A 24,925-nucleotide genomic window follows, 5' to 3' on the forward strand; every position below is an offset into this window, starting at 1 on the left:
CCTTCAAAAATACACAAAATACGCAACTCTGGGCCGCAATAACCCTATGTGGGAATGTTCAGGAATGTGGATGAGGAGATATTGTTTAATATATCCTATCCCCGCTTGCGCTAGCAAGCACAAAACTTTAGCAGAGTAAAACATTCCCCTTTTTGCAAAATACACAGCAGAAGAACGTTTGCGCAGGCTTGATTTAAGCCACTAAAATAAAGTGTATTTTCCTGGTATTTCCCCTTTTTCCCTCTTAAAAGAAAAGACACAACACAATGCTCTTAAAAGTATAAAAGATGTTTACTTACAAGCATCTCGAGGTACAGCACACTCAAGAGGTAGACTTGCTTAGTTAAAAGGTAATATATACATTGTGAAGTTCACTTATAAGAAGTGAGACTCCATCTCATCTCTCTCTCTAGGCTGGAGGCCTTGAGGGAGAGACTCACTAAGATGTGTGTAGTCCAAGAGGTCTGGTCCAAGAGAGGGAAAATGGCTGTTTCCTTCAGGATTTATCTGCCACTTCCTCAACTCATTTGCATGTGAAGGAAGAGGAAACTACGCTTAGTCATATCCTCCTCCTCAGTCCTCCAAGTGGACTATCTAGGGATTGTTGTGACTTGACTGCACTTAACCCTTTGCATCCCACAGTTTTCACCATCAAAATGATGAGGCGAAGAATGAGAAAAGCATGGATTTGCTTGCTCCTTGTTTCCCTCCAACCTTCCCCTCACTTTTGTTGAAAAAGAATAAAAGAGATTTTGAAGATTCAAATCTGGGCTGTCGTTTAAAGGTAAAGAGACCCCTGACCATTAGGTCCAGTCGTGACCGACTCTGGGGTTGCGCGCTCATCTCGCATTATTGGCCGAGGGAGCCAGCGTACAGCTTCCAGGTCATGTGGCCAGCATGACAAAGCCGCTTCTGGCGAACCAGAGCAGCACACAGAAATGGCATTTACCTTCCCGCTGTAGCAGTTCCTATTTATCTACTTGCATTTTGATGTGCTTTCGAACTGCTAGGTTGGCAGGAGCTGGGACCAAGCAACGGGAGCTCACCCCGTCACAGGGATTTGAACTGCCGACCTTCTGATCAGCAAGCCCTAGGCTCAGTGGTTTAGCCCACAGTGCCACCTGGGTCCTGGGCTGTCGTTTACTTGGCTCCAAATCTGGCTTTCACAGAATGATTTGGGATTTATCACTATTTGTCAGGCACACGAGAAACTTCATACATGCCACCTGAGCTCCTAAAGAAAATAGTAACAGGAGAACAGACATGCTGTTAAGTCCCATCTAGTTCAGCATCCTGTTTCCTGCAGGTGGCCAACCAGATCCCTTTGAGCGGGGCATGAGGCAGCAATAGTTGCTGTTCCCCAGTTATTTCTATAGTTACAGCGTCAGCAAAGAACCTGAGCGCCACGAAGCATCCACGCAGCCTTTATTTATTACACTTACACCACACCTATTCCTCCAAGGTGGCAAACATGATTTCCCACAATTTCCTGGCAATTGTTCTACACCCCAAAGCCCACAAACTCTTGTGGGAGTTGCTCCAATCCCCTGGTCATTTTGCGTGGTCGTTCCTGTACCCTTTCCAGCTCTTCAGCACGTGGGCATAGCGTAGTCAGGATTTAGGTGGGAAGGGGGCAGGATTTACGTTGGGGTGGTGGGTCGTGGGGACAGAATCGAGCTATCTAAGACGGGTTTGGTGAGTTAGTTAAGTATTTTTACTTATTTACTTGATTTAGGGGGGCAGCTGCTTGGCTACTACCGGTACACCTGTGCACGTGGCGTGAGGGTGAAATGGGGTCACCAAAACGGCGCACGGTATTCCAAGTGCGACGGCACCGGAGATTTTTATGATGATTATTAAGCGCACTGCGATACCGCTAAAACAGTCCTTGAACCGAAGGGCGAGATCCAAATCCGGCGAGATTGCGCGGTTTATGGGAGCAATCGGTGACAGGCTGCGACCGACAGCCGTCGGCTGTGTGGTAGTTCTTGGCCGTGCGCAGCCGAGCCGCTCGCTTGGGGTCTTTTCTCTCACCTGCCGCCGGGGACGGCGCGGTCCCCGCTGCACTTGAGCCTCCTCCGGTGCTGCCGGCCAGGTGAGGGGGCGTGGCCCCTCCGGCGGCACCTGAGCGGGCGTGGCCCTCGCCGGACTTTGGCTGCCGCCTGCCCGCCGGCGCTGCGCCAGTGCGGGCATGGGCCACGCTCGCTGCGGGCACTGCGCGGTCTTCCTCGTGGCCGCGCTGGTGATGGACGTGGCCGGCTTGGTGCTGGTGCTGGCGGGCGCCGTGGGGCGGCCGATGGTGGACGGGCGCCCCTTGGAGGATTTCCTGGTGTGTACCGGGTCTCTGCTGCTCGCCCTGTCGCTGCTCTGCTGGCTCTTCTGGTATTCGGGGAACCTGCGCGGGGTGCCCGCCGAAGAGCTGCAGATCGGGGTGCGCCCGGTCGCCGATGCCGCCGATGCCGCAGGCACGACCCAGCCCCGTCGCCGGCAGAGCCTCCTGCGCCTGGCCGCCAAGCTCTCCGAGCGCCTCTCGCAGCGCCGCCGGCCAGCGCCTGCGCCCTGCGCGCCTCTTGGCTCCGGCCTCCCCGCGAAGGCCACGCGAGGCGCGGCGGCGGGAGCGGGAGCAGCAGCCGGGCCCCTGGAGCTCAGCCGCCTCCGCCCGGCTGCGCAGCTCGAGCAGGGGGCCGCGAGGACGGAGGAGCGGCTGGTGTGAAGCGCTGCCTCCCAGGGAACCTGCCCTTCCTTCGTCCGTCCTCGCTGTCTTGGACCTTTATTTAACCCGCGCCAAAGGAAGGATGGAAGAAAAGGCACGTGGTCAGAAATTCCCTGGGATAGACAGGTCTCTCCCGCCGCACTTCGCGGTGTAACTGCCTCGCTCCGCTTTTAATATATATGGAATTAAATTGTATGTGACTTGTAGGACGTGGGGGGCAGCTGCCGGACACACTGAGCGCCGGAACCTCTCTTCCCAATAGTAATAAGTGTGGTGCCAGACGGTGGGCCCGTTCTTTCATTGTTCAAGCAGTTTTGTCCTCCTTAAGTTTAGGAAGACCTTAAGCTGAGTTCAAGCTAAGACCCTCTTTGCAGTCCAGAAACAAAGCAATAAATGGCCCTGCTGAGCGTGTGCCGACTGCTTTTCCTTCAACGGTGAGTATTTGCAGTTTGCCCCTTAAACATTCTTGAGAGTATTAAGAGAAGGCATGACTTTGGGCAGGCTGGAGCCACATCATGCCCAACACTTTCAAGCCTAACACCAGCAAAGCCTTATTGATGGTCTTTGTAAGAGAAGAAAAGCCCAGCTGTGCCAGCTGGGGCTGATGAGAGCAGTAGGCGAAAACATCTGGGAGGTACCAGTTGGAGGAGGCTGCTCTGTGTTCAAAACATGAGTGAGGAAAGGCCTGCTGTGCTTATCTGTAGGTGATTCCTGGCTGGCTTTTAGCCGCTGTAGACTGTAGCTGTCATGGAATCATAGAAGGGGCCCCAAGTGTCATCTAGTCCCTGCAATGCATGAATCTCAACACATGGTCTCCCATCCAGTTTGAAATCATATCAGACCCTGCTTAGCTTTGTAAGTGTGACAGCACTTCTCAACATGACTCCTGGAAGTCTTGTGGATGTGTAGGATCTCATTTGTTTATTGTATTTATAGCCTACATTTCTTTCCTCTCTGTTCCCCCATTTTATCCTCACAAGATCTTTAGAGGTAGGATAGGGCTGAGAGATAGTGACTTGCCGAAGCTCTTCCAGGGAGTTTCATGGCTGAGTAGCGGCTTATACCTGGTTACGAGTGATCACCGAAGAAGAAGAAGATACCTGGTTACCCCCATTGGTAGTCCAGCACTCTTAATCACTGCACCACGCTGGATCGCCCTTCTCAATAGGGAAAGGGCTCCCTTTCTTGTGAAGTTCTCCACTTGTGTCCTTTATCACCACAAGCAGTGCAGCAGATAGCAAGAGGTACTAATGTGTGCAAAACACAGATGTCTATGACAGTAAGATATGTGGCTGGGAGATTGCAACACCAACCAAAAAAAAGGTCTGATCCCCTGCTATAGTAACTTTATGTTTCCTTTCCTGTTTTGTGCACCTCATTTCTGCTGAATGTTTCTGGACTTGTCTAGCACTCTACATGCCTATAGGTCCCAACTGGATGATACAGCTACGGTAATGGTAACTTAGACTCTTTTTCTGTGCATGAAAGATTCCATTGCCTCTGGGGAGAAAGCCCTAAGCCCTTTTCGCTCTGTTTTGCAAATGGTTTGCTTCCCATAGGCAGCAGTTTCCTGCTTCTGAACAACATGTTCTTGCCTTGCCTGTTCCCCAGCTGAGTGTTGACTGAGATGGCTGATGTCACACTTGAGTGTTTTGGCTCAAGCAACTGTCATGTTAATGACCCCTGGCCTTCTGGAAGTATATCCTGAGACTAAGAAGATGCATGGAAACCTTCGTACAGTATTTAGTTATTTAACCATGTTTAGAGCATAAACTTATTTTTGGGAAGCTGCTGAAATCTAAATGGGCTTGGCTTTTTGACAGCACAGAATCTGCTCCATAGTCTTTAGTGGACTTAAAATGCTGTGCATTCAACTTGTATCCATCATATTTCTCTTTCTTTTACTGTATGTTTCTCTTTCTCTTTTCTTTTCTTTTCTTTCTTTTGCTGGTATTTGTTCAGTGGCATTAACACAATAATCAATTTTTTTATATAAAAAGTTCTGTGGTTATATGAGTCACTTCTATCACTTGTGATCTATAGATAAGCACCTGTTCTCAGGTACCACCCCAGAGGTAAAGCACTGGACATGTTTTGCAAGGGAGTCAGTCTACTGTGTTGTTCTTGCTCTTTCACAGCCTCGGATGAAATCCTGGTCTCCCTTCTTCCTTCCATTCCACTTCATGTTTGAGTACATTAAGAGCATTCTTTCTTTCAGTACAGTATAATTTCAGTTTGTTTTGGGCTTTTTTTTAACTTTGGCAAAGAAATCACTAAGCAGTTGTCCTAGAAGTGAGTGGTTTCTCATGACTTTTTCATGTTTTCTGTATCTTATGTACGTACATGAAATGCATTAGTATATAATCCCTCTTTAGCTCTCTATTCTGAACAAGGCAGAATTCATTGTGAAGCTTAGCCATTATACTCAGAAGGAAAACACACGAGAGTATTTGTTATAACCACCACCTCATTTTCATTACTCACAGTCTCCTAGGATAGGTGTTCCCAAACTTTCTGCTCCCATGCTCACTTGAGATGGCTGAAAATTACTGAGGCTCACCAGTCACAAAATCGTGACTGGCGCAGTTTGGCATGATCAGGTGGCGGTTAGTGATATAAAGTTCTACTATATCTAATCCACCTATGGAAATGGCTAAATTCTTTGACACTGTTTTCCTTGTAACAAAGAGTTCCATAGCTCGCCTTTCCTCAAGCTAAGTACAGATATTTGCTTTGGAGGTGCTATGACTTGGCCTCCCCATTTAAGGAAAAATTTGCTGGTCCATATGCCTTTTTCTTTTACATTTTCCCTTTCCCACCACACATGCTTCTCAAATTATATTTACTCATTTCTTCTCCTCTTTTCATATCCAACCTGTTCCTCATTCCTCCCATCTCCCCACCTCCCAACAACTGCCAGTTTCTTTCTTCTCACATCCCAGGATTATCCTCATGAAGAGAGTCGCTGATACCAAATGACTACGGGGCAGCTTAAGGGTGAGGCAGATAAGTGAGAAGTTGCGGGGCAGGCTGTGGCATTGAGGCCTAGCTGAAAAGGTGGCCTGAACTGAAGCCCACTGGCAGGTTCTAGCCAACTCTTTGAGAAACAGAGCTTGCTAGATCAGGCCAATGGCCCACATAACCCAGCATCCTGTTGTGACAGCAGCCAACCAGGTGCCTGTGGGACCGGAGTCCAAGAGCACCCACCCCTGATGTGGCTTCCAGCAACTGGTCCTGGGGAGCATTGCTATCTCCAACCATGGAGGCAGAGCATGGCCATCATGACCAGGAGCTTTATTCTCCCTGAATTTGTCCAGCCCTCCTTTAAAGCCATCTAGGTTGATCACCCAGGTGAATGGTCACCTAAAGTGGCAATAGACAAATCCATGCATTTTGACTCTTATATGAGGGGTGGGGGCAGATGTTCCTCCCTCCCTCTTGCAGGAAGAGTATGCACTTGTCCTTCCTTTGTGCGAGTCCCAGAAGTGGCAACGGAGGAAGCGCACAACTCATGCTTCCTCCACTGCTTTGATGACTACCTCCGACACGCGCCGAGTCAGTTTGTCTGCCTATATTCTGAGCCGCTTCTAAACCTGTTTTCTTCCAGCATTCTTTGACGTGTGGTGTATGGATGGGGCTGGCCTGCACTTCAGTGTAGGATTATGTTTCTGATTCAGTTCACATGTCAGGAAACAAAAACATTTGCAATGCTATTCATACATTCCAATCTGCATATTACATTTTTAAGTGTTTACTATTTAAAACTCACTTGATAAAATGACATAGTAAATCGCCTGTGTCACACGTCTAATGATATTGTATATCTCCACGTACTTTCACTGTAACGTTCCAGTGACAAATGAAAAGTTCTCCTGGTGTGTTTTCTTCTTCAAGAGAACATGTAGAACACTCAGATTCCTTCATTCCAGTATTCCTTTCCAATAATTATTTATCTTTTCATGGTTCCACGAAATGTGTTTCAAGTTTACACTTGCCAGGCCTCGATGTCTACAAAAATTATGCTTTGTTCTCAGACTGGTGCCGGCCTCTCATGGCATGACTTGTATAAAAGGCAGACTTTGAACCACCTTCTTGGCTTGATATATTTCAGTGACTACAGCCTGATTGTGTATACCTTCTAAAAAGACAAATCCTTGATTTTCCTTCATCCCACCTCATACATAGAAACACACAACAAGGTCCCCTGTGTATAATGTATCTTCAAAGTGATAGAGGAAATTGTATAGTTTCAAGAGACATCTATTGCAAATTTCAGTGCCGATTTCAACACTTGATATGGAATCATGCTGGTAAATGCTTTTTCATGCCCCTGCTTTGATGACGCCAGTCTGCTGCTTCAATTGGGTCTGGATATAGTTGTCCCTTGGGTGCTCCATGCTGTGTTTGTCCATTTGCTTCACTACCCTATTGCAATTACATAATAGAATAAAAGCACTTAGACAGAGCACGACCGCTGTCCCTTGAGCAGCGTGTAATGTTCTCCAAACAACCATTTTTAAAAAATCCTCCTGAAATGCACAAAGCTCTTCGCTTCAGCTCCTGGTCCCCCTGTAACAAAATACCACATGCATCCAGAATAGACACCACAGGGACAGACCCCTATGTTAGAATTCAGGTTTCTGCTGAATTCATATGAAGTGTGTTGGAGATGATTTAAAGACCAGCATGCATGATATAGAGGAGCTGAATGTATTCTCTGCCTGTACTTCCAGCCTCAAATTGCTTCGCTCCAGCTTTGTTCCTCCCAAGTGGGCTCAAAAAAATTGGGAAGAAACCCTTACAGCGAGAAAAAAACACCTGGGGGCAAAATAGATTTTTAGGGGGAGCATAGGTAACATATTTCTCCATGCTTGCCTAACATGTGTCATTTAAGTCTCCCCCCAAGCATTTATGTCAGCTTGAAATGGCTCCACTTGGATGAGATCTACCCCTAAATGGGAAACTTTAATGTTTCAGCCATTGCATTGGGCATAGCTTTTTGGAGTTAAACTTGTTGAAATATTAGCCTAAGAAGCCCTGGTGCAATAGGGAATCGGGTGCCAATCTTTCTCCTGTGTTATCTGGGTTCTCTGCAAATGATCCCAACCTCATCTTTGAAACTCACTTTTAGTAGAGGGAGACTTTTCATCTTCATCCCAGGCACAGCAGACCATTTGAGGAACTTGGGCACACCATGGGCTCTCCACAACCAGAACAATGCAACAGGCCTTCCTTTCATCATTTTCTCCCTCCCCCTGCTCCCCCCCATTTTTTTTAATCAAGACTGTTTGCTCTCCATCAATGCAATATCAGGAAAGCTTTCTCAGCTCTGGTATAAAGTGCAGCGCCGAGGTAACACCCTTTCATTGAAGGTACATAGATACGGATAAGCTTTTTGCCAGGTTGGCTATCTGGTGAATTAAACTACCTCCTTAATTAAACTGCTACCTCCTTATTCCTTGAAGTTTCAGTTCCTCCTAGAATTCTCTGGCAGAGAGCTGAACTTGCTTTATGCTGTTTCTGGGCCATTTTAACATTTGACAACAAGAAATCAAGCCTTGGGTGTCATCGGACCAAACCTGTGGAACACTCTGCCAATAGAGATTCAGCAGGTGGCTTCTGTGCCAACTTTTAAATGCTTTCTGAAAACTTCCTCCAGGTCTATGCAGGCAATTAAGAGTTCTTCACGCACAGTGGTTTATTGATGCTTGTTTTAATTTTTTGTTTTAAAATTGTTTTTAATTTTCATGTGCTTTTATTGTACGTATTTTTTAAAAAATCCTTTTAGAGTTGTAAACCCCTTTGTTATTTTTGCTGTATGTTGTTGTTGTTTAGTCGTGTCCGACTCTTCGTGACCCCATGGACCAGAGCACACCAGGCACTCCTGTCTTCCACTGCCTCCTGCAGTTTGGTCAGACTCATGTTTGTAGCTTCAAGAACAGTCCAGCCATCTCATCCTCTGTCGTCCCCTTCTCCTTGTGCTCTCCATCTTTCCCAACATCAGGGTCTTTTCCAGGGAGTCTTCTCTTCTCATGAGGTGGCCAAAGTATTGTAGCCTCAGCTTCAGGATCTGTCCTTCCAATGAGCACTCGGGGCTGATTTCCTTCAGAATGAATAGGTTTGATCTTCTTGCAGTCCATGGGACTCTCAAGAGTCTCCTCCAGCACCATAATTCAAAAGCATCAATTCTTCGGCAATCAGCCTTCTTTATGGTCCAGCTCTCACTAAATACTTCTATAAATAAATAAGCACACAAAGCCAAGTGTTTTGAGGCAGGCATGGGGAGCCTGTGACCCTCCGGTTGTTATCGAACTCTTACCATTCCCATAATGGCCATTGGCCAAGCTAGTTGGGGCTGATGGGAGTTGAAATCCAACAACACATGAAAGTCCACAGGTTCTCCGGTGCTGCTTTAAGGCATGCAGGGGGTGGAGATAGAAACCAAATTGCTGGTGTGTGCACTTTTTACCTGTCCAAGGTAAGAGTCAACATTTGAAGGTGGTGTAAATATTTGGGGTTGTCTGTCTAGAAACTATTGCTCTCATACTTTCAACTTAGGGTGGGATAAATTTCTCTCGCTTGTACTGTTTGGACTCTATGGCTCCCTTTGGGGATTAGGCAGCTTACGCCAACTCCTGATGCACACAGCTTAAGGCAGGCAGGGGAGCAAGAAAAACAAGCCAAGCCTTGGGGTCTTCTTCCTGAGAGTGTTTACTGAAGCATCAGTGGTGGCACTGAATGGGGCATCTGCTCTCCACCCTGCTCTGGGCAAGCAGCACACACAACCTGTTCCGTCTTCTTTTTAATAATAATAATAATAATAATAATAATAATAATAATAATAATAGGCTGAATTCTCCCCTGCTAGACCCTGACCAAACTTGTGCTCAGCTTTCTTAGATTTTCTATGCATTCTTGAAATGGGCATGATGTGAGTCAGTGATACTTTCTTCTTTCTCCTCCTAGGTCTGCTGCCGTCTCTGTGCCAACCCAGAGTGTGCCATATTGCCATTGATTGGTGGGACACCCTCCTGTGCCAGAGCTGGTGGAAGAGCCTGGTTTTATGTACATCAGCCTTGGATGTGTGTGGGGTTCTTTTTTTTTTTTTGCCAAAGACTACTGTGCCAAAGTATTGTACTGCCAGCTCTTTGAATGCTCTTTGCACAGCCCCCTGCAAAGACTTGAGAACTTACCTTCACAATGGAGTCAAGCTGCCCTTTGAACTGCGGAAGGGACTTTTGATACTGAATCTTTGTGCTGGGTTTTCATAGACACAGCCCAGTCTTGTACTGTGTTTTCTTCAGTACTCCCTGATGGCTTCTCTGCCCTGTAAGGCTTACTTAGTAAAAAGAAATCTGTTAAAACTATTGCTGATCCACAACTGCTAAGCTGTGCAAACAAGCTGGCATTCCTTTTGGACCCTCTTCTCTAAGAAGCTTTAAGTATGGTTAGTTTGTGCAAATGTGTACTTGTTTACAAGAAAAGTGAGGACTGCGGAGATTTTTATAATAAATAAAGATTTATTTTAAAAAAAAACCAAAGTGTACCCTGGCTGATTTTTGTATGGTCTATTTGGGTATCCTGACATGGGTTTGAGTGTTGTGCTTTATGATGTAGAAGTGAAGTTGCAGAGCTCAGCCTGCCCTTCCTCCAAGAGCAGGTTTTCAGACTAGACTCTTGGGTTTTCTTCTCTCCATTTCTTCTCTATAATTCCTCAGAGATTACTTGCATTATCCTTTATCTATTACGGTTTCAGTAGATCTGCGTACATAGCACTTAGGACTTGTTCTCCCCCCCCCCCCGCTCCCTTCTGCTTCAATTTATACATAATGTTAAGTATAGGGCCACACTTGTGGCCCTGTGTTAAGGGTGAGTCACCTGAATCACATTCCACCATGATAAACAATAAATGCAGAAAATGGGTCAATGGGTTGATTTGAAATCTGGCAGCATTTTGTTAATTGAATATCAGTTAAAATGGTTATTGATTTAAAAAACCCTATCTCATGTATCATCTAGCATTATTAACAACCCACACAACATAGATATAACGAGAAGATCAAAGGGATTTCCTAGTTTCATATGCCAAAATCATCAAAGTCAACCAGATGATCCTCAAGTTCCCTTACGACACTACAATTCTATGATTCTTCCTAAAATTCATTGATTGTGTGAGCCTAAACCACCAGGGACTCCTGACACTTGTTCAAAACTGAAATCCTGTGGTGGGAGAAGAGAAAATAGAGAAAGTTTCCAGGAGAAGAAGGGAATGTTTCCTTTCCTCCGCTATCAAAATTATTCTCTACAGGCTACTGTTTTCCTTGCGGGAGCAAAATATACTCCTGTTGCAAGGGTGGGAAGGATTTTTATATATAAAAAAAGAGAGAGCAGGAGGTGGAATAGGTATATATACAGTGTGTATATATATATATATATATATATATATATATATATATCCTCTCAGCCCCGTTGCTTCCATCAAATTGAGTGTTCGATTTAAAAATAAAAGAAGATCAAGTTTTGAATCTTCAGTGTGACATTAACCCTGGCTGAAAGACCCCATAGAAGGACTCATTCATCAAGAATGTTTCCAGCTCAAAGCTCTCAACCCGGTAGATTTTATTTAGCCTCTATTGCTTTCTTTCTGGTGAGAAGCTCTGTGATGGTTTTCTGCAATTCTGCCCATTTGCCAGGTGCCAGGGCAAAGGTTTGTATGGAAGACTGACACATATGCCCCCCACAACCACACTTTATTTGGAATGATGTTTGCAATAGCAGTTTCCTTTCCTCCTCCTCCTCCTCCTCCTCCTCCTCCTCCTCCTCCTCCTCCTCCTCCTCCTCCTCCTCCTCCTCCTGTGTTATCTGGGTTCTCTGCAAATGATTCCTACCTCATCTTTGAAACTCACTTTTAGTAGAGGGAGACTTTTCATCTTCATCACAGGCACAGCAGACCATTTGAGGAACTTGGGCACACCTCTTTTTTGTGGGCATGGTAGTGTTAATGAATATTTCCAGACATGTTGCCTAATGGTTAAACATTATTTGGGGGAGTAGTATCAGGAACTGGCTACGCTTGGACCTTGAAACTGGTACGCTTTGACCTTGAAACTATGAAACTAGAGCTGATGAAGAATAAACCGAAACAGGGCCTTGTCCTGGATTTCTAAAAACTGGATTGCTACTGGAATTTGTCTTATTATTCTCAACTTAAAACTATTATTCTCAACTTAAAATCTACTACCTGGCCAGAGCTCTTGGAATCTTTTCATTTGACAAAGACATTATGGGCAGGATTCAGCCAAAGGTAAGCAATTTTCAGCCCCATTTACTTCAGTGGAGCTTATATATAATTTAAAGGTCACCCATTAAAATCAAATGGGCATAAAAGTGCTTAATTTTGGCTGCATCACTATGTCTGACTTGGTCTATGTTCACTACTTGGTAAGGCAGTTTATATGTCACATAGCTGTCATGCCTAGGCCTGACCCAAAACATTTTGCTGGCTTCCCTCCCCTGTATATCACCCCCTGCTGAAGTTGCATAGTACCCAAGCCTGGTTGAGCTATTTTGGCACTTGAGGCCAAACAAGCATCTCTTTTCCCACTCTGAGAATAAAATCATGATCAGTGAATCGATGAAAATTAGAGGTTAGGAAAAGGTAGAATGGGATCAAATGGGAGCTCTCTGAATGATTTCCATAGTTCAGCAAGGATTCTGACTCCCAATTATTCCTCAATAGTAACAAAAAGGGTTTTATTCTCAAGCTGCTGAGATGAAGAAAGCTTGTCGCAGTGGGGGGAACTAGGAGTGGATTTTTGTGTGACAAAACTGGAGCTGGGCGGCATTTATACCTTAAATTTAAAGAAAACAGCCTTCCACTGAGTTCCTGGGAACTGTAGTTTACTCCTCGCAGCGCTGCAATTCCCAGAGCCTTTAAGAAACTGCAGTTCACAGGGTTCTTTGGGGAAGTCAAGTGCTTTAAATACGTGGTGTGTGTGCAGCCTTCGTTCTAGTCCTGAAAACAAATTCCTGGTCTGAGCAAGTGCTCAGAGGCACCCTGTTCCTTCATTCCAAAGCATGTTTGCACCTGGCTGCGGTTGATGGATTGCAGGTTATGCGTAGAAATCACAGTAGATCCTCAAAGTTCGAAGTCTGCCTGCCCCATATTTCATCTTATTAAGTAACAATGATTTAATTTATTACTTACTCTTCCCTCTAATGTCCCAGGGGTGGTTAGGTTACAACAATTTAGAACACAACATTGAAAACAGTTTAAACAAACTGCAATCACAAAAAATAGGGTGGGTCCTAAAAATAGGCTGCCTCACTCTGCCTAATGGTAGAGCCGGCCTTTTTTTCCATGTCAGTTTTGCGCCTAGTGAGGCTGATGTGAGTCTTCCACATGATTCACCACTCCTATCTGTTTCCATACATTAAGAAAACACCAGGCAGGCATTTCAGCATCAAATGAGAGACTGCCACAGCATTCCATAGGATCCTATGGGGTTCTATGAGTTTCAGCATAACTCAGGAATTCATGAGTAAGTGACATGTTTTCTCCAGATTCTTGATCCCTCATACCACCAGTGCCATGAATCCTTCTTCAGGACATGTGTTGGGAGATTTTTGTTCTAGAAATCACATGACTGATTGTTGTAATTTCTGTGCATGAGCACAAAGTGTGATCCCAGTTTGGCCTCGAAGCCAAATTTTTAGGCATACAGTGGTACCTCGACTTACGAACAACTCGACAACCGAATTTTTCGACTTACGAATGGGGCAAATGGCCACGCGCTTACGTTTTTTTCGACATCCAAACAGAAACCGATAGGGTTTTTTCGACTTAAGGAATTTTAGATGGGGTTGCTTCAACTTACGGATTTTTCCGTTTCCAGTGCATTCCTATGGGGAATCGCGTTTCCAATGGCGCTTTTCGACTTACCAATTTTTCGACCTACGAAGGTGCCTTCAGAACGGATTAAAGTCATAAATCGAGGCACCACTGTAGTTCCTTAGCCTATGAAACAGGAATGATTCACTAAGCCACAAGGATGTTGGGAGGATGGGAGGCAGAAGGAATGAAAGAGTGTGGTAAATATAAACCCTCTGTCCTCCTACAGACGAAAGAAGGTGCTCATGAAATAAGGGACAAAGCAGTAAGAGCAGATGATTTATTAATCCAGAATTTATAGTCTGTCTGATTGTTTCCGATTTATATGCATTCTGAAGGCAGAGAAGAATGTTTAAAAAAACAGACAAATGTAGTTACAACAATTAATCTGGGATGGAAGGCTTCAGGCCCAGGAGCTGAATGCAACCCTCCAGGACACACTCTCTCCCTCTCCCTCTCCCTCTCCCCCCCTCCCTCCCTCCCTCCCTCCCTCCCTCTCTCTCTCTCTCTCTCCCCCCCCCAGGATTCTCACCAGGCCCAACACCCCTCACCAGCCCAGCTCTGCATCCTCCTTGGGTGCTTTTACCTGGTTGGAATATGCCCTGGGACTGTTGCCTGAATGCGGAGAGGCACCTGTAGATGTCTCCAACTTTTGCCTAACGTTCCATGCGCTGCTCTGGTTCGCCAGAAGTGGCTTAGTCATGCTGGCCACATGACCCAGAAGCTGTCTGCGGACAAACGCCGGCTCCCTCAGCCTATAGAGCGAGATGAGCGCTGCAACCCCAGAGTCGGACCTAACGAACAGGGGTACCTTTACCCTTTACCTTTGCCTGACTAAATTGCAGCCTACAAAAGGTGGAGTCACATCTGTCACTGCTTTTGCACACACACACACACACACACCCCACCATGGCAAAGGGCTTGTGGCGCCCAGAAGATTGCTTATAAGGGAATGTGGCCCTAGAGCTGGAAGAAAACTTTCACATCTCTATAATAAATAATAATTCATAACTCAATAGCAAACACGCATCATCTGCTCTTAGCATGCTTAATGCTTGGAGATCAATGGTCTACTTATACAGGAAGGTCTCTCATCAAAACAGACCAGATTCCCTCATCTTTCTGATAGTAAATAATGCAAATACAACCACTTGGGGGAGGAATACACCATGTACTGAGAATAATCTCAGAAGAGGAGCCCACAACACATCTTGTTACTGGCCTTCAAAGGATGGAGAGGTATATATGGAGGAAGATTTCCCCTCATGAATCCTGAACCCAGGCTCTAAAGTGAAGACCCAGTGCTTTGGATTTAACCCAGAACTTACCCTGTAAAATATAAGCTAAAAAAACCCAACAGCAACCCGAGACTTGCTGAGCAACTCTGACATCTCTTCCTGGCCAGGGAACTTACTATTCCATTAAAATAAGTGCTTTTCTTTTTGTTTCGAAATTCATTTTAGTTTTGTTTCTCTTTTGGGGAATTATAAAAAGACTTTGTTTTTCTTTCATAGTTTATTACCCTTATGACACTTTTAGAAACATTCTCCTGGCAAGGGAAGTGTTCGCAGTTTCTAAGTCCTGCGATTATTTTTAGCTTGTCACAAAGTTTCACAAAACAACAACTACAGTAATAATAGTGATAACCCAATGCACTAATAGCACTTCAAAAAGATTTGTAAACAAGGGGATAAATCCCTGCCTTAAGAAGACAGATTGCATTTAGTATGTGATGATCCACATAATTGAAACACTTAAAGGGAAATGGGGATTAGGAAGCAAGTTCCTCATCGGAGGTATTTAAGGCTCCCTTTCCTATGCACCTGGCATTGGGGCCTAATGATGCTGCTATCCCACGTGACTATGGCATGTGCATGAACAGCAGAAGGGCATGGGTGCAGCTGATCGTGTATGCCTCCCCTAAGGGCTGGTTCTTCTGCCTGGCAGGATGATTATCTTGCTGCCAACTCTTCTAATCAATCCTGCCCGGGCACTTGCCACATTCACACACACATACCACAGCATAGTACTGAGAAGCAGTTCTCAAGAGTTTGGGTGTGAAGGAAGAGGAACAAGTGATGCCATCAGGGTAGGGCTTTGGCTCAGGGCAGCAGAAGGAGAAGCAAGTTCACCAAACACAGCGGAGCTTGCCCACCACATTTTGAAGTGATGTGAAACTTGTTACTAATGGATGGGTCCCTTTAAGAGCATTCAGTCCAGAGTCCAGAGAAGCCCCCTCCAGGGCACCAGGGTTGTCTGTTTCTTTGCACCCATGTTTTCTCTAGCTTGCCATGAAAGCCTGTAAGGATTGCCTCCTACAGAGCTGGGGTCCTTGCTCTTCAGAACTATTGTGCCTGCTCTGTTTCTTCACACATAACATGAGTGCTCCAGCACAGGTTGTCTTGCCAGCCAGTCATCACAGTGACAGGAACTCTTTTTTCACTGCAGGGCAGGCCAGAATGTGACTCCTGCAAGTGTGGTTTATAAATAGCCCTGGGAATGGTGCATCACTGGAATCGTAATCGTTCAGTAAAATTGGTTAGTTTTCTGAGCTGGGGAGCTAAACTGGAGGCCTCTGCATGTCCTCATCAAGCAGGGCAGTTACTGGGTAGCCTATTGATGGCCAAAAGGGGTTACCTTGGAAGATGATCAATGACTAACAAATGGCAGAGCCAGATGGAATAGGGCTGGGCTTTTGCTGCTGAGGAATGTTAGTCACACTCGCTATCCAGAGAGGAGAGGAAAAGAGGAGAACGATCTGGCAGGAGGTTCATCTGGCCATATGGCTGATGCCGTTACGTTTGGCATGGTTCATAGCTTGACGTCACAAGCAGATAAGGTTTTTATTACGCCTGACACTTAGCAGACGTGGAGCAAGTGAGGCAGCTTGGTAAACCAAAAGCAAACCACTGGGGCATCTAAGAATCAACACCCACAATTTCAGCATCAAGCTGCAAGATGGAAAATATTGAATTTTTTAAAAAATTAAGGACTGCAAAAGCGAGAAGGGAAGAGATGGAAGGAATTTACAGGACAGACAAAGAGGAGGCGGGCAGGAGTAAGGATGGTTGTTGTTTTACTGCTTTTATTAGCAGCACTCTTTGACAGGCAAAGATCCCCCAACAGCAAATGAAGATGCAGTGTTGAGAAATGCTTCACCTGTTGAATTTCTGCCTGATACACCAGCACTGCCAGGGAAAAAATGGGTGTACCCAAATGTATATTGCAAACCTTCTGAGCAGAGAAGGTGTCTGAGCAGTGTCACATCCATGTTCTGAACAGTAAGGGGTTTGATTTATCAGGCAGACATTTTAACTGGATGATTTGATTTTCGTGCAATTAGTCCTGTGACACTGGTGGACACGAAGAGTGACAAGCATTTAAACTCTTGAACAGCAGCAGGGGAAAAATTTGGGGAAGGGTTGTGTGGATCAGTGGCAGGTCTCAGGCTCCATCCCTAGGTTCTGCAGATAAGGTTGGCAAAGACCTCTCTGCCTGAAACACTGGAGACGTGCTAAGTCACACTGTCTGATTTTCCATAGGGCCATTTCCCATGCTCCTGTTATTAACCTAGCTGTTTTTAAAAAGAGCATAGGTTTTGAAGACAAATGGCTGCACCCAGTTAGATTATCATTTCACAACCACTATATGATTAAATATTGATTTTCAACAGTATGCCTTTAAATGGATGGAGCAAAACAGCTGATAAACATTACGGAACTGCAAACACAATGTAGTTTCTTGACTGTGTGTTATAGTTTTATGGTGATGGCTGGCAACTGACCAGGAGAAGAAAAACCCCGCCTGGGCTGCTCTTGTACCTTTAACAGCAGGTTGATCTGCAAAAAAACAGCGAGGTGAAGCTTTCCATCATATAGAGATAAACATCATTAAGCACCTTATGCCTGTGCCTCAACTCCCCCCCCCAAATATTTCAACTAAATGTTGTTCTGAACATACAAATAAGAAACCTTAAGTGCTTATCCACACTTGTGCTTGTCCCACTGCTTTCCCCCAGGAAAACGTACAGTTGGGTTTTCTCCAGATTGACATTGGCTCTGATTTAGTGCTGAAAAGCGGGTTTTCCACACAGCGGCGGAGCAAGCAGGGGTGGGGCCAGGTGCCGGCGGGGCGGGGCCTCCGAGGAGTCTGCCTGCCTCCTCCCACTCAGCCGCCCTACAGCTGAGGGGGAGGCAGTGGGCGGACCGTTTGGGGCAGCGTGGAGCCTGCGGGTGCCCAAGCCACTGCGTCACTCCCAGGAGAGATGCGTGGCTCAGGCGCGCTGCAGGCCCCACAGTGAGTACCGCCTGGCATTTTGTCACCTCCCCCCCCTCAGTGGTGACACCTGGGGTGGCCCGTGCCCACTGCCCCTCCTTCCTGTGCCCCTGTTTCCACAGGAAAGCAGCGGGGCAAAGGCAAAACCGCTCAGACCCATCCCTAGAAAGCAGAGAACAAGCAGAGAACCACTGGGACAAGCAGAAGTATAGGTGGCACTTATGTAAAGCAGAATCATAGTACACCAGCTGCAACAGTATTCACTATGAAGTCTGGTATATTAATTTAAAGAGTGTCGCCATACGTTGGTCGAAGAATTACAGAATGGCTAGATGTGTTAACATATGTAATAAAACAAAACCAATCAGTGTCAAAGTCATCTCTCTCCCTGCCCCCTTTCCCTTTCAGCATTCAGTCTCCCTTTTTACTTTCTGGCTAAAGCAATTTGCCAAAAGTTTGTGTACCAACTAGATAGTGTTAATCCGGAACCAATTTACCTATCAGCTGGATGAGCTGACACCATTGAAAATATTACTAAGTCCTTGTAAGGAATATCAGCATTTTGATTATCAAAGAGGGATAACAAAACCAACTGAGGGGAGTACATTGAAGCTTACATCCTACTAATTTGCCAGTGCCTTCAAATACTTTTTGCCAAAATTGATTAATTTCAGACCAATTCTGCCACATGTGACAAAAGGTTAGTACAGCCTCTCCAGCATTGTTTCCTCAGTATTTTGTTGATGCTGCTCAACAAGACAAGTGTAAGGTTCTACGTTTAACTCAGTTTCAGAGTGTTTCCACAGATGCCTGCAGAAACAGATTTCAGTGCCTTTTTACTCCACAGAGCATTCCACTATGCATCTGAAAGGGTTGTATTTAAATCTGTTAAGAAAAACTTTTTTTATTTAGAAAAAACAGAATAATTCTGAGTTGTGATTATAAATATCCTGTAGATGGAAGAAACTGGGGTTGTTGTTTTTTAGACTTAAAGAATATTCAGTTAATGAATTTTCCATTTCAGTTAAGGACATTATTGCTGAAATGTAAAATTTGATGCAGTTCAAACCATGGTGGGTGTGTTTTGAAACTCTTTTTTAGTTTGAGGATGAGGCTAACCCATTGGATAGGTCCCTCACCCTACAGAGGCATTTTAGACTCCCAGTGTTAACATTACAGAATTTTATCAGTTCCACAGAACAAAGGATGAACAATTATAGGGGCTAATAGTGATTGTACAGTAGATTTTATTCCACTCTTGCCATACCTGCAGAGCATGTTTCAAGAAAGGGTTAGAGACCAAGTTGTTTTTTAAAATAGTATGGCTTAAAGATACACATGTTCTTCATCCGTGCATTCCATTTGTGCCTGTTGTTTGCCTGAATCCCTACAAATGAAGGCACATGCTGCATAAGGTTCAAAAATGTCAAGGTATCATTATAAGTGAGGTATTCCTAGCCCTCTGTCTTCAGATAGTTTGATTTTTAAAAATATTGACCTTTTACCACCATGCATAAATATGTTAATAAGTTCCTGCCAATTTTGGAGTGCTTCCATCATGATAGAAATAGGTAACCTACCAGGAAAACTTACGGTAAGTCTAACATTATAAAATATTCATATTTATGGAACTGGTTTTTCCAAGCTATGTTATATTCATCTTGCTCCATCGTTGTAGGTTTTTTATTATTTTATTTTTTTGTAAGTGCTGTGTAATTAAGTTTTTATAATAATTTGAAGTTTGTAGTAAAGACCACACCTGGATATTTTATGGGTATGTCATGCCTGTGCCTCAGCTCGGCATTAAAAGGACACTTACCGTGGCTATCTAAAAACACACAACTTTACGCTGAATGATCTTATTGACACTTTTAAAATAATGTTTAGTGATAGTTTTCCTGGTTTAACAGAACAACCCCCTCGGTCTAAGAAGGCTTGATTTCGAAGTGCTGTAGAAGCTATAAAAAATAATAGACATGGGCTAAGTAAGCCGTTACAGTACTAGTTTTTCCGAGTACAAAAAGAAAAGTTCCCCAAGAGGACCAAAGCTCAGGTGGAGAGATCCATGCAGTGCGGCACCTTGCAGGCAAAGGTGTGTCACTACTAGGGTGTATCTGAAGAAGTGTGCATGCACACGAAAGCTCATACCAATGGCAAACTTAGTTGGTCTCCAAGGTGCTGCTGGAAGGAATTTTTCTATTTTGTTTTTAATTTTGTTTCGACGGCAGACCAACACAGCTACCTGACTGCTAGAGTGACAGTGACAGGGCAGGAAGGAGTTAAAGGCTTACCTGGTCTACCTGCTTAGTGTCCTCAGAGGTGTGCTCTGACATTTATACCTACTTCCTTCTGATGGCAAGGCAGCCTGGATGTTTGGGCAGGTAGCATGACAATAAGACAGGCTTCCAAAGCTCAGTCTGCCTCTTGGCTGATAGCCCCCCATGAAGAAGACTTTGGCCACGATCCTTGCCCTATACGTGGGCCGGTGTTATTTCATATTAGTTTTGGCTCTCGTCTGTGATTTGGCTGGATTGGTCCTCCTGCTTCTAGGGATTTTTGGCCTTTTGAGCTCTTGGGATTTCTTTGTTTACTCGGGAGCCCTGCTGTTGGCATTTAGTCTCCTATTCTGGACATTTTGGTATTCGCTCAACATTGAAGTCTCCCTTAAAGAACTAGCTGTTTGAGTCGATCTACAACCAGAGGATTGTGCAGGTGGCACCGTCAAACTACAGCGAAGAACGTTTCACCTCCTGGAGGCACCTGAAATTTTCCCTGGAGAGTAGAAGGAAATGACAAGAGTCAGTGCCCACCCATCCCCACAGCAAGGTATGTACCAAGACTGTTTTTCCCTCCTGTTTTAGGCAGATAAATAATCTGAGTTTTCCAACATTTGTGCTTTGAGAGAAATACATTTGAGCCGAGTGATTTAAAAACATGTTACATCACATTAGCAGAATTATGAATGGGAAAGGGTGATGAGGCGTGTGTGAGGTCATAGAATTCCAGAGAATGATGGTACTTCAAGGGAATGGTGGTTAAGGGTTAGTGTGTGTGAGAGATCACAGAATTCCAGAGAATGAATGGTACATCAGGGTCCATCTGCACACACCCCATTGTGACTTGAGTTACTGAACTCAAACTACCTCTTCTTAAAAGTTGTCACAGATAAGCAAGTCCTTGTTGTGATTGTTAATATCGCCGGTGTCATAGAAGCCAGCTTCTGATAATTGCCACATTAAGGCTGCAATCCTGTACCCACTTGCCATTGAAATTAGGAGGAGGACTTGGTCCTGCACAGGATTGTACTGCACATTATAGAATATAGTGGCCTGCATGTTACTTTGAAGATTAGAGAAAGGGCAGATAATAACGGCCGGTGTGATGGTGGTGGTGGGAATGTGATCAGTTGTGTCTGTTTCCATTTTTTACTGTTTCACATCTGTTCTCAGCATGGTGTCCAGTTCCTGTGTTTTGGCTATCTTTTTTGGGGGGGGGGGTGTTGCTCATTATGCTTGCCTATCTTGTTAGCAGAATTTAAACACACACACACACACACACAACCTTGGACGCTTGTCTGGTGTCTGAAAAGCTTTATTTCAAATATATCCACGTTTGCATACAAAAGGGCAAAAATGAAATATGTGTCTTAGAGCAGGACTACAGTCTCAAACGCAGAAGAGGCAGTCAGCTGCCTAAAAAGCCTACTAGATAATTCAGTTGTTGTGTCAAGCTTCCCGCAGAGATGAAACAACATTTATTTATTTTTTGTTGCATTCTAGTCAGAGAATTCTGATGTCTGCTGTAGCGAAACCAAATCCCCAAACCAAAGCTCCGCGTCACTCATAGCTGCCAAGTCTCCCGTTTTCCCCGGGAAACCCCCATTTTTCCAGCTGTCCCCAGCCGAAAAAACGGATTATTTTGTTTTTTCCCCGGTTTATTCTGGCGCGGTGGCCATTTTGGAACTGGGCAGAGCATGCTCAGAAACGACTTGATGCTGCTCTGCCCAGTTCCAAAATGGCTGCAGTGCGACTTCTGGTGCGGCAGCCATTTTGGAACTGGGCACAGCAGCATCAAAAGTCACTTCTGAGCATGCTCCGCCCAGTTCCAAAATGGCCGCCGCGCTACTTACGGTATGCTAATTTTGGTCCGGTCCCTTATTTTTCAGAGAGGAACTTGACAGGTATGGCTATGTCTCTTGACATGTCTTGAAATGTCTTGATAAGACAGAAGTACTGTCTTGGGGGGACAGGAGACGGGTGGGTGTGGAGGACTCCCTGGTCCTGAATGGGGTAACTGTGCCCCTGAAGGACCAGGTGTGTAGCCTGGGAGTCATTTTGTCCAGGCCAGCTATTTACCAGCTTCATCTGGTATTCAGGCTGAGACCCTATCTGCCCGCGGGCTGCCTTGCCAGAGTGGTGCATGCTCTGGTTATCTCTCGCTTGGACTACTGCAAGGCTACCTTTGAAGGTGAACTGGAAACTACAACTAATCCAGAATGCGGCAGCTAGACTGGTAACTGGGAGCAGCCGCCGAGACCACATAACTCTGGTCTTGAAAGATCTACATTGGCTCCCAGTACGTTTCCGAGCACAGTTCAAAGTGTTGGTGCTGACCTTTAAAGCCCTAAATGGCCTCGGTCCAGTTCTGAAGGAGCGTCTCCACCCCCATCATTCTACCTAGACATTGAGATCCAGCGCCAAGGGCCTTCTGGCGGTTCCCTCACTGCAAGAAGCCAAATTTTTTTTAAAAAAAATTCCTTCAGTAGCACCTTAGAGACCAACTAAGTTTTTATTTTGGTATGAGCTTTCGTGTGCATGCACACTTCTTCAGATACTTCTTGTATCTGAAGAAGTGTGCATGCACACAAAAGCTCATACCAAAATAAAAAACTTAGTTGGTCTTTAAGGTGCTACTGAAGGAATTTTTTTATTTTACTTCGACCCAGACCAACACGGCTACCTACCAGTGCAAGAAGCCAAGTTACAGGGAACCAGGCAGAGGGCCTTCTCGGTAGTAGCCTTTGGAACACCCTCCCACCAGATGTCAAAGAGAACAACAACTACCAGTCTTTTAGAAGACACCTCAAGGCAGCCCTGTTTAGGGAAGCTTTTAATGTTTGATGGATTACTGTATTTTAATATTTTGTTGGAAGCCGCCCAGAGTTGGTGGGGAAGCCCAGCCAGATGGGTGGGGTATAAATAATAAATTATTATTATTGTTATTGTTATTGTTATTGTTATTATTCAGGAAAACAAAACATACAGGGAATATTTCTGGCATCTCATTACTGCTTTAACAATAGCATGCATTTTATTAGATGCTAATAGAAGTGGGGCACATTCGGGGTTTTTGGTGCCACAGGACAAACTGCATAATCTGCTTTGAAGTAGATTGCATTCTCCCTAAATTAAAATCAGGTTCACAGCTCAGGAATGCTCCTTGATCAAGACTTATTCCTGGATGGTCAAGTAGTAGTAGCCACTAGAAGTGACCCCTACCAGCTTTGCCTTGTTCCCCAGCAGCTGTACATTTGTTTTGACAAATCCTGAATCCTGACCACAGCTCCTCATGTCCTCGCAGTTCAGATTATTCCTTGCATTCTAAGTCCTCCAATTCTTTCATTTTCTAGTTTCTGCTCCCTGTCTCACATTGACTGCAATGCCGTATCGCCAACAACAAATATACGGATGTCTGCTAGGAGAGAGTTCTCTGCGTATGCCATTATTCCTGGCATTTCCCTGGCATCGTGCCCAGACTAGCAGGAAGAGCAAGTGAACATCTGTCTCTCTACAACAGGGAGAAGTAACCGGGCAAGTTATAAAGTGACCAGCCTGGCACTATGGCCTGCTGTGTTTAATCATTAACTGTGGACCATAAAGTTTCCAGAGCCACAAGCTTCCTTGATGGGGCAGCTGCCAGATACGTGGCTTGTAATTATTCTTTATTAGGCATTATAAGATGGCGTAGCCATGGCAGGTGGCACAAAACTCACTCTGATCCTCCAGAATATGGAATGTGTTTAATGCATATCCCAGAGCGCAATCCTATTAGAAGTAGGTCCTATTCAATTCAGACTCCCAGATGAATATTATAGGGCTTCAGCTCCAATCACTCCGAGGATGGAGAACTTCCAGGCATACATAACAACATGAAACTGATAATGCATGAGGCCAGAATGCTTCTCAAACTACACTGGCTGGTACAGTAAAAGCCCTTGTGAACTGATCCATTTGCCTTTGCTATAACATGCCTGTGGCGTTGTGGGTTAAACCACAGCGCCTAGGGCTTGCTGATCAGAAGGTCGGCGGTTCGAATCCCCGCAACAGGGTGAGCTCCCGTTGTTCAGTCCCTGCTCCTGCCAACCTAGCAGTTCGAAAGCACATCAAAGTGCAAGCAGATAAATAGGTACCGCTCCGGCGGGAAGGTAAACGGTGTTTCCATGTGCTGCTCTGGTTTGCCAGAAGCGGCTTAGTCATGCTGGCCACATGACCTGGAAGCTGTATGCCGGCTCCCTCGGTCAATAACATGAGATGAGCACCGCAACGCCAGAGTTGGTCATGACTGGATCTAATGGTCAGGGGTCTCTTTACCTATAACATGCCGGCTTATCTTTGCAAAACAGTTTCATAAACATGTCTTTGGTTGGAACGCACATGGTTTTAAATTTCAATTGTGGGGGTTGGTGGTAAAGCCGAAGCATCCTGATTAGTAATTGAACTCTTTCCCCCAAAGCCCATTAATTACAGGATTTCTTTAAAATCCATTGTTTATATAAAACATCTATCTCCTGTGCAGATGTGACAATATGCAGAAAGATGCAGGTTCAGCTTCATTAGCCTTTTCCCTGAGCAAGGAAGGGCTGAAAGAGGAATGAGTTGGAACATGCCCAGATACCACTTTCATTCAGCGGTGGATTGAATGCAACTTTTCTTCTTTTGTGTTTTTGTTCAGTGCACTTAAAAGCTGATGATGTACCATGGATTATCCCATGAGAATGAAGGGAAGATGCAGCGAATATGGACACTCATGCCAGCCTACATTTGGAA

General features: G+C 45.1%; 1 protein-coding gene across 1 annotated transcript; it reads left to right on the plus strand.

Moving 5' to 3' along the window:
- Positions 1-2,140: 2,140 nt before the first annotated feature.
- On the plus strand, positions 2,141-10,524 carry TMEM238L (transmembrane protein 238 like). Its single transcript, XM_060271784.1, has 2 exons — positions 2,141-3,147; positions 9,680-10,524. Exon 1 carries the CDS (start codon positions 2,192-2,194, stop codon positions 2,711-2,713), a length of 522 nt encoding a protein of 173 aa, XP_060127767.1. The 5' UTR covers positions 2,141-2,191; the 3' UTR covers positions 2,714-3,147; positions 9,680-10,524.
- The last annotated feature ends 14,401 nt before the right edge of the window (positions 10,525-24,925 follow it).

This window comes from Zootoca vivipara, chromosome 2, assembly GCF_963506605.1.
Source record: "Zootoca vivipara chromosome 2, rZooViv1.1, whole genome shotgun sequence".
Lineage (NCBI taxonomy): Eukaryota > Metazoa > Chordata > Lepidosauria > Squamata > Lacertidae > Zootoca > Zootoca vivipara.

Bases quoted from the DNA above. Each gene is read 5' to 3' on its own strand.
- TMEM238L (XM_060271784.1), top strand. From the start codon at position 2,192: ATGGGCCACGCTCGCTGCGGGCACTGCGCGGTCTTCCTCGTGGCCGCG.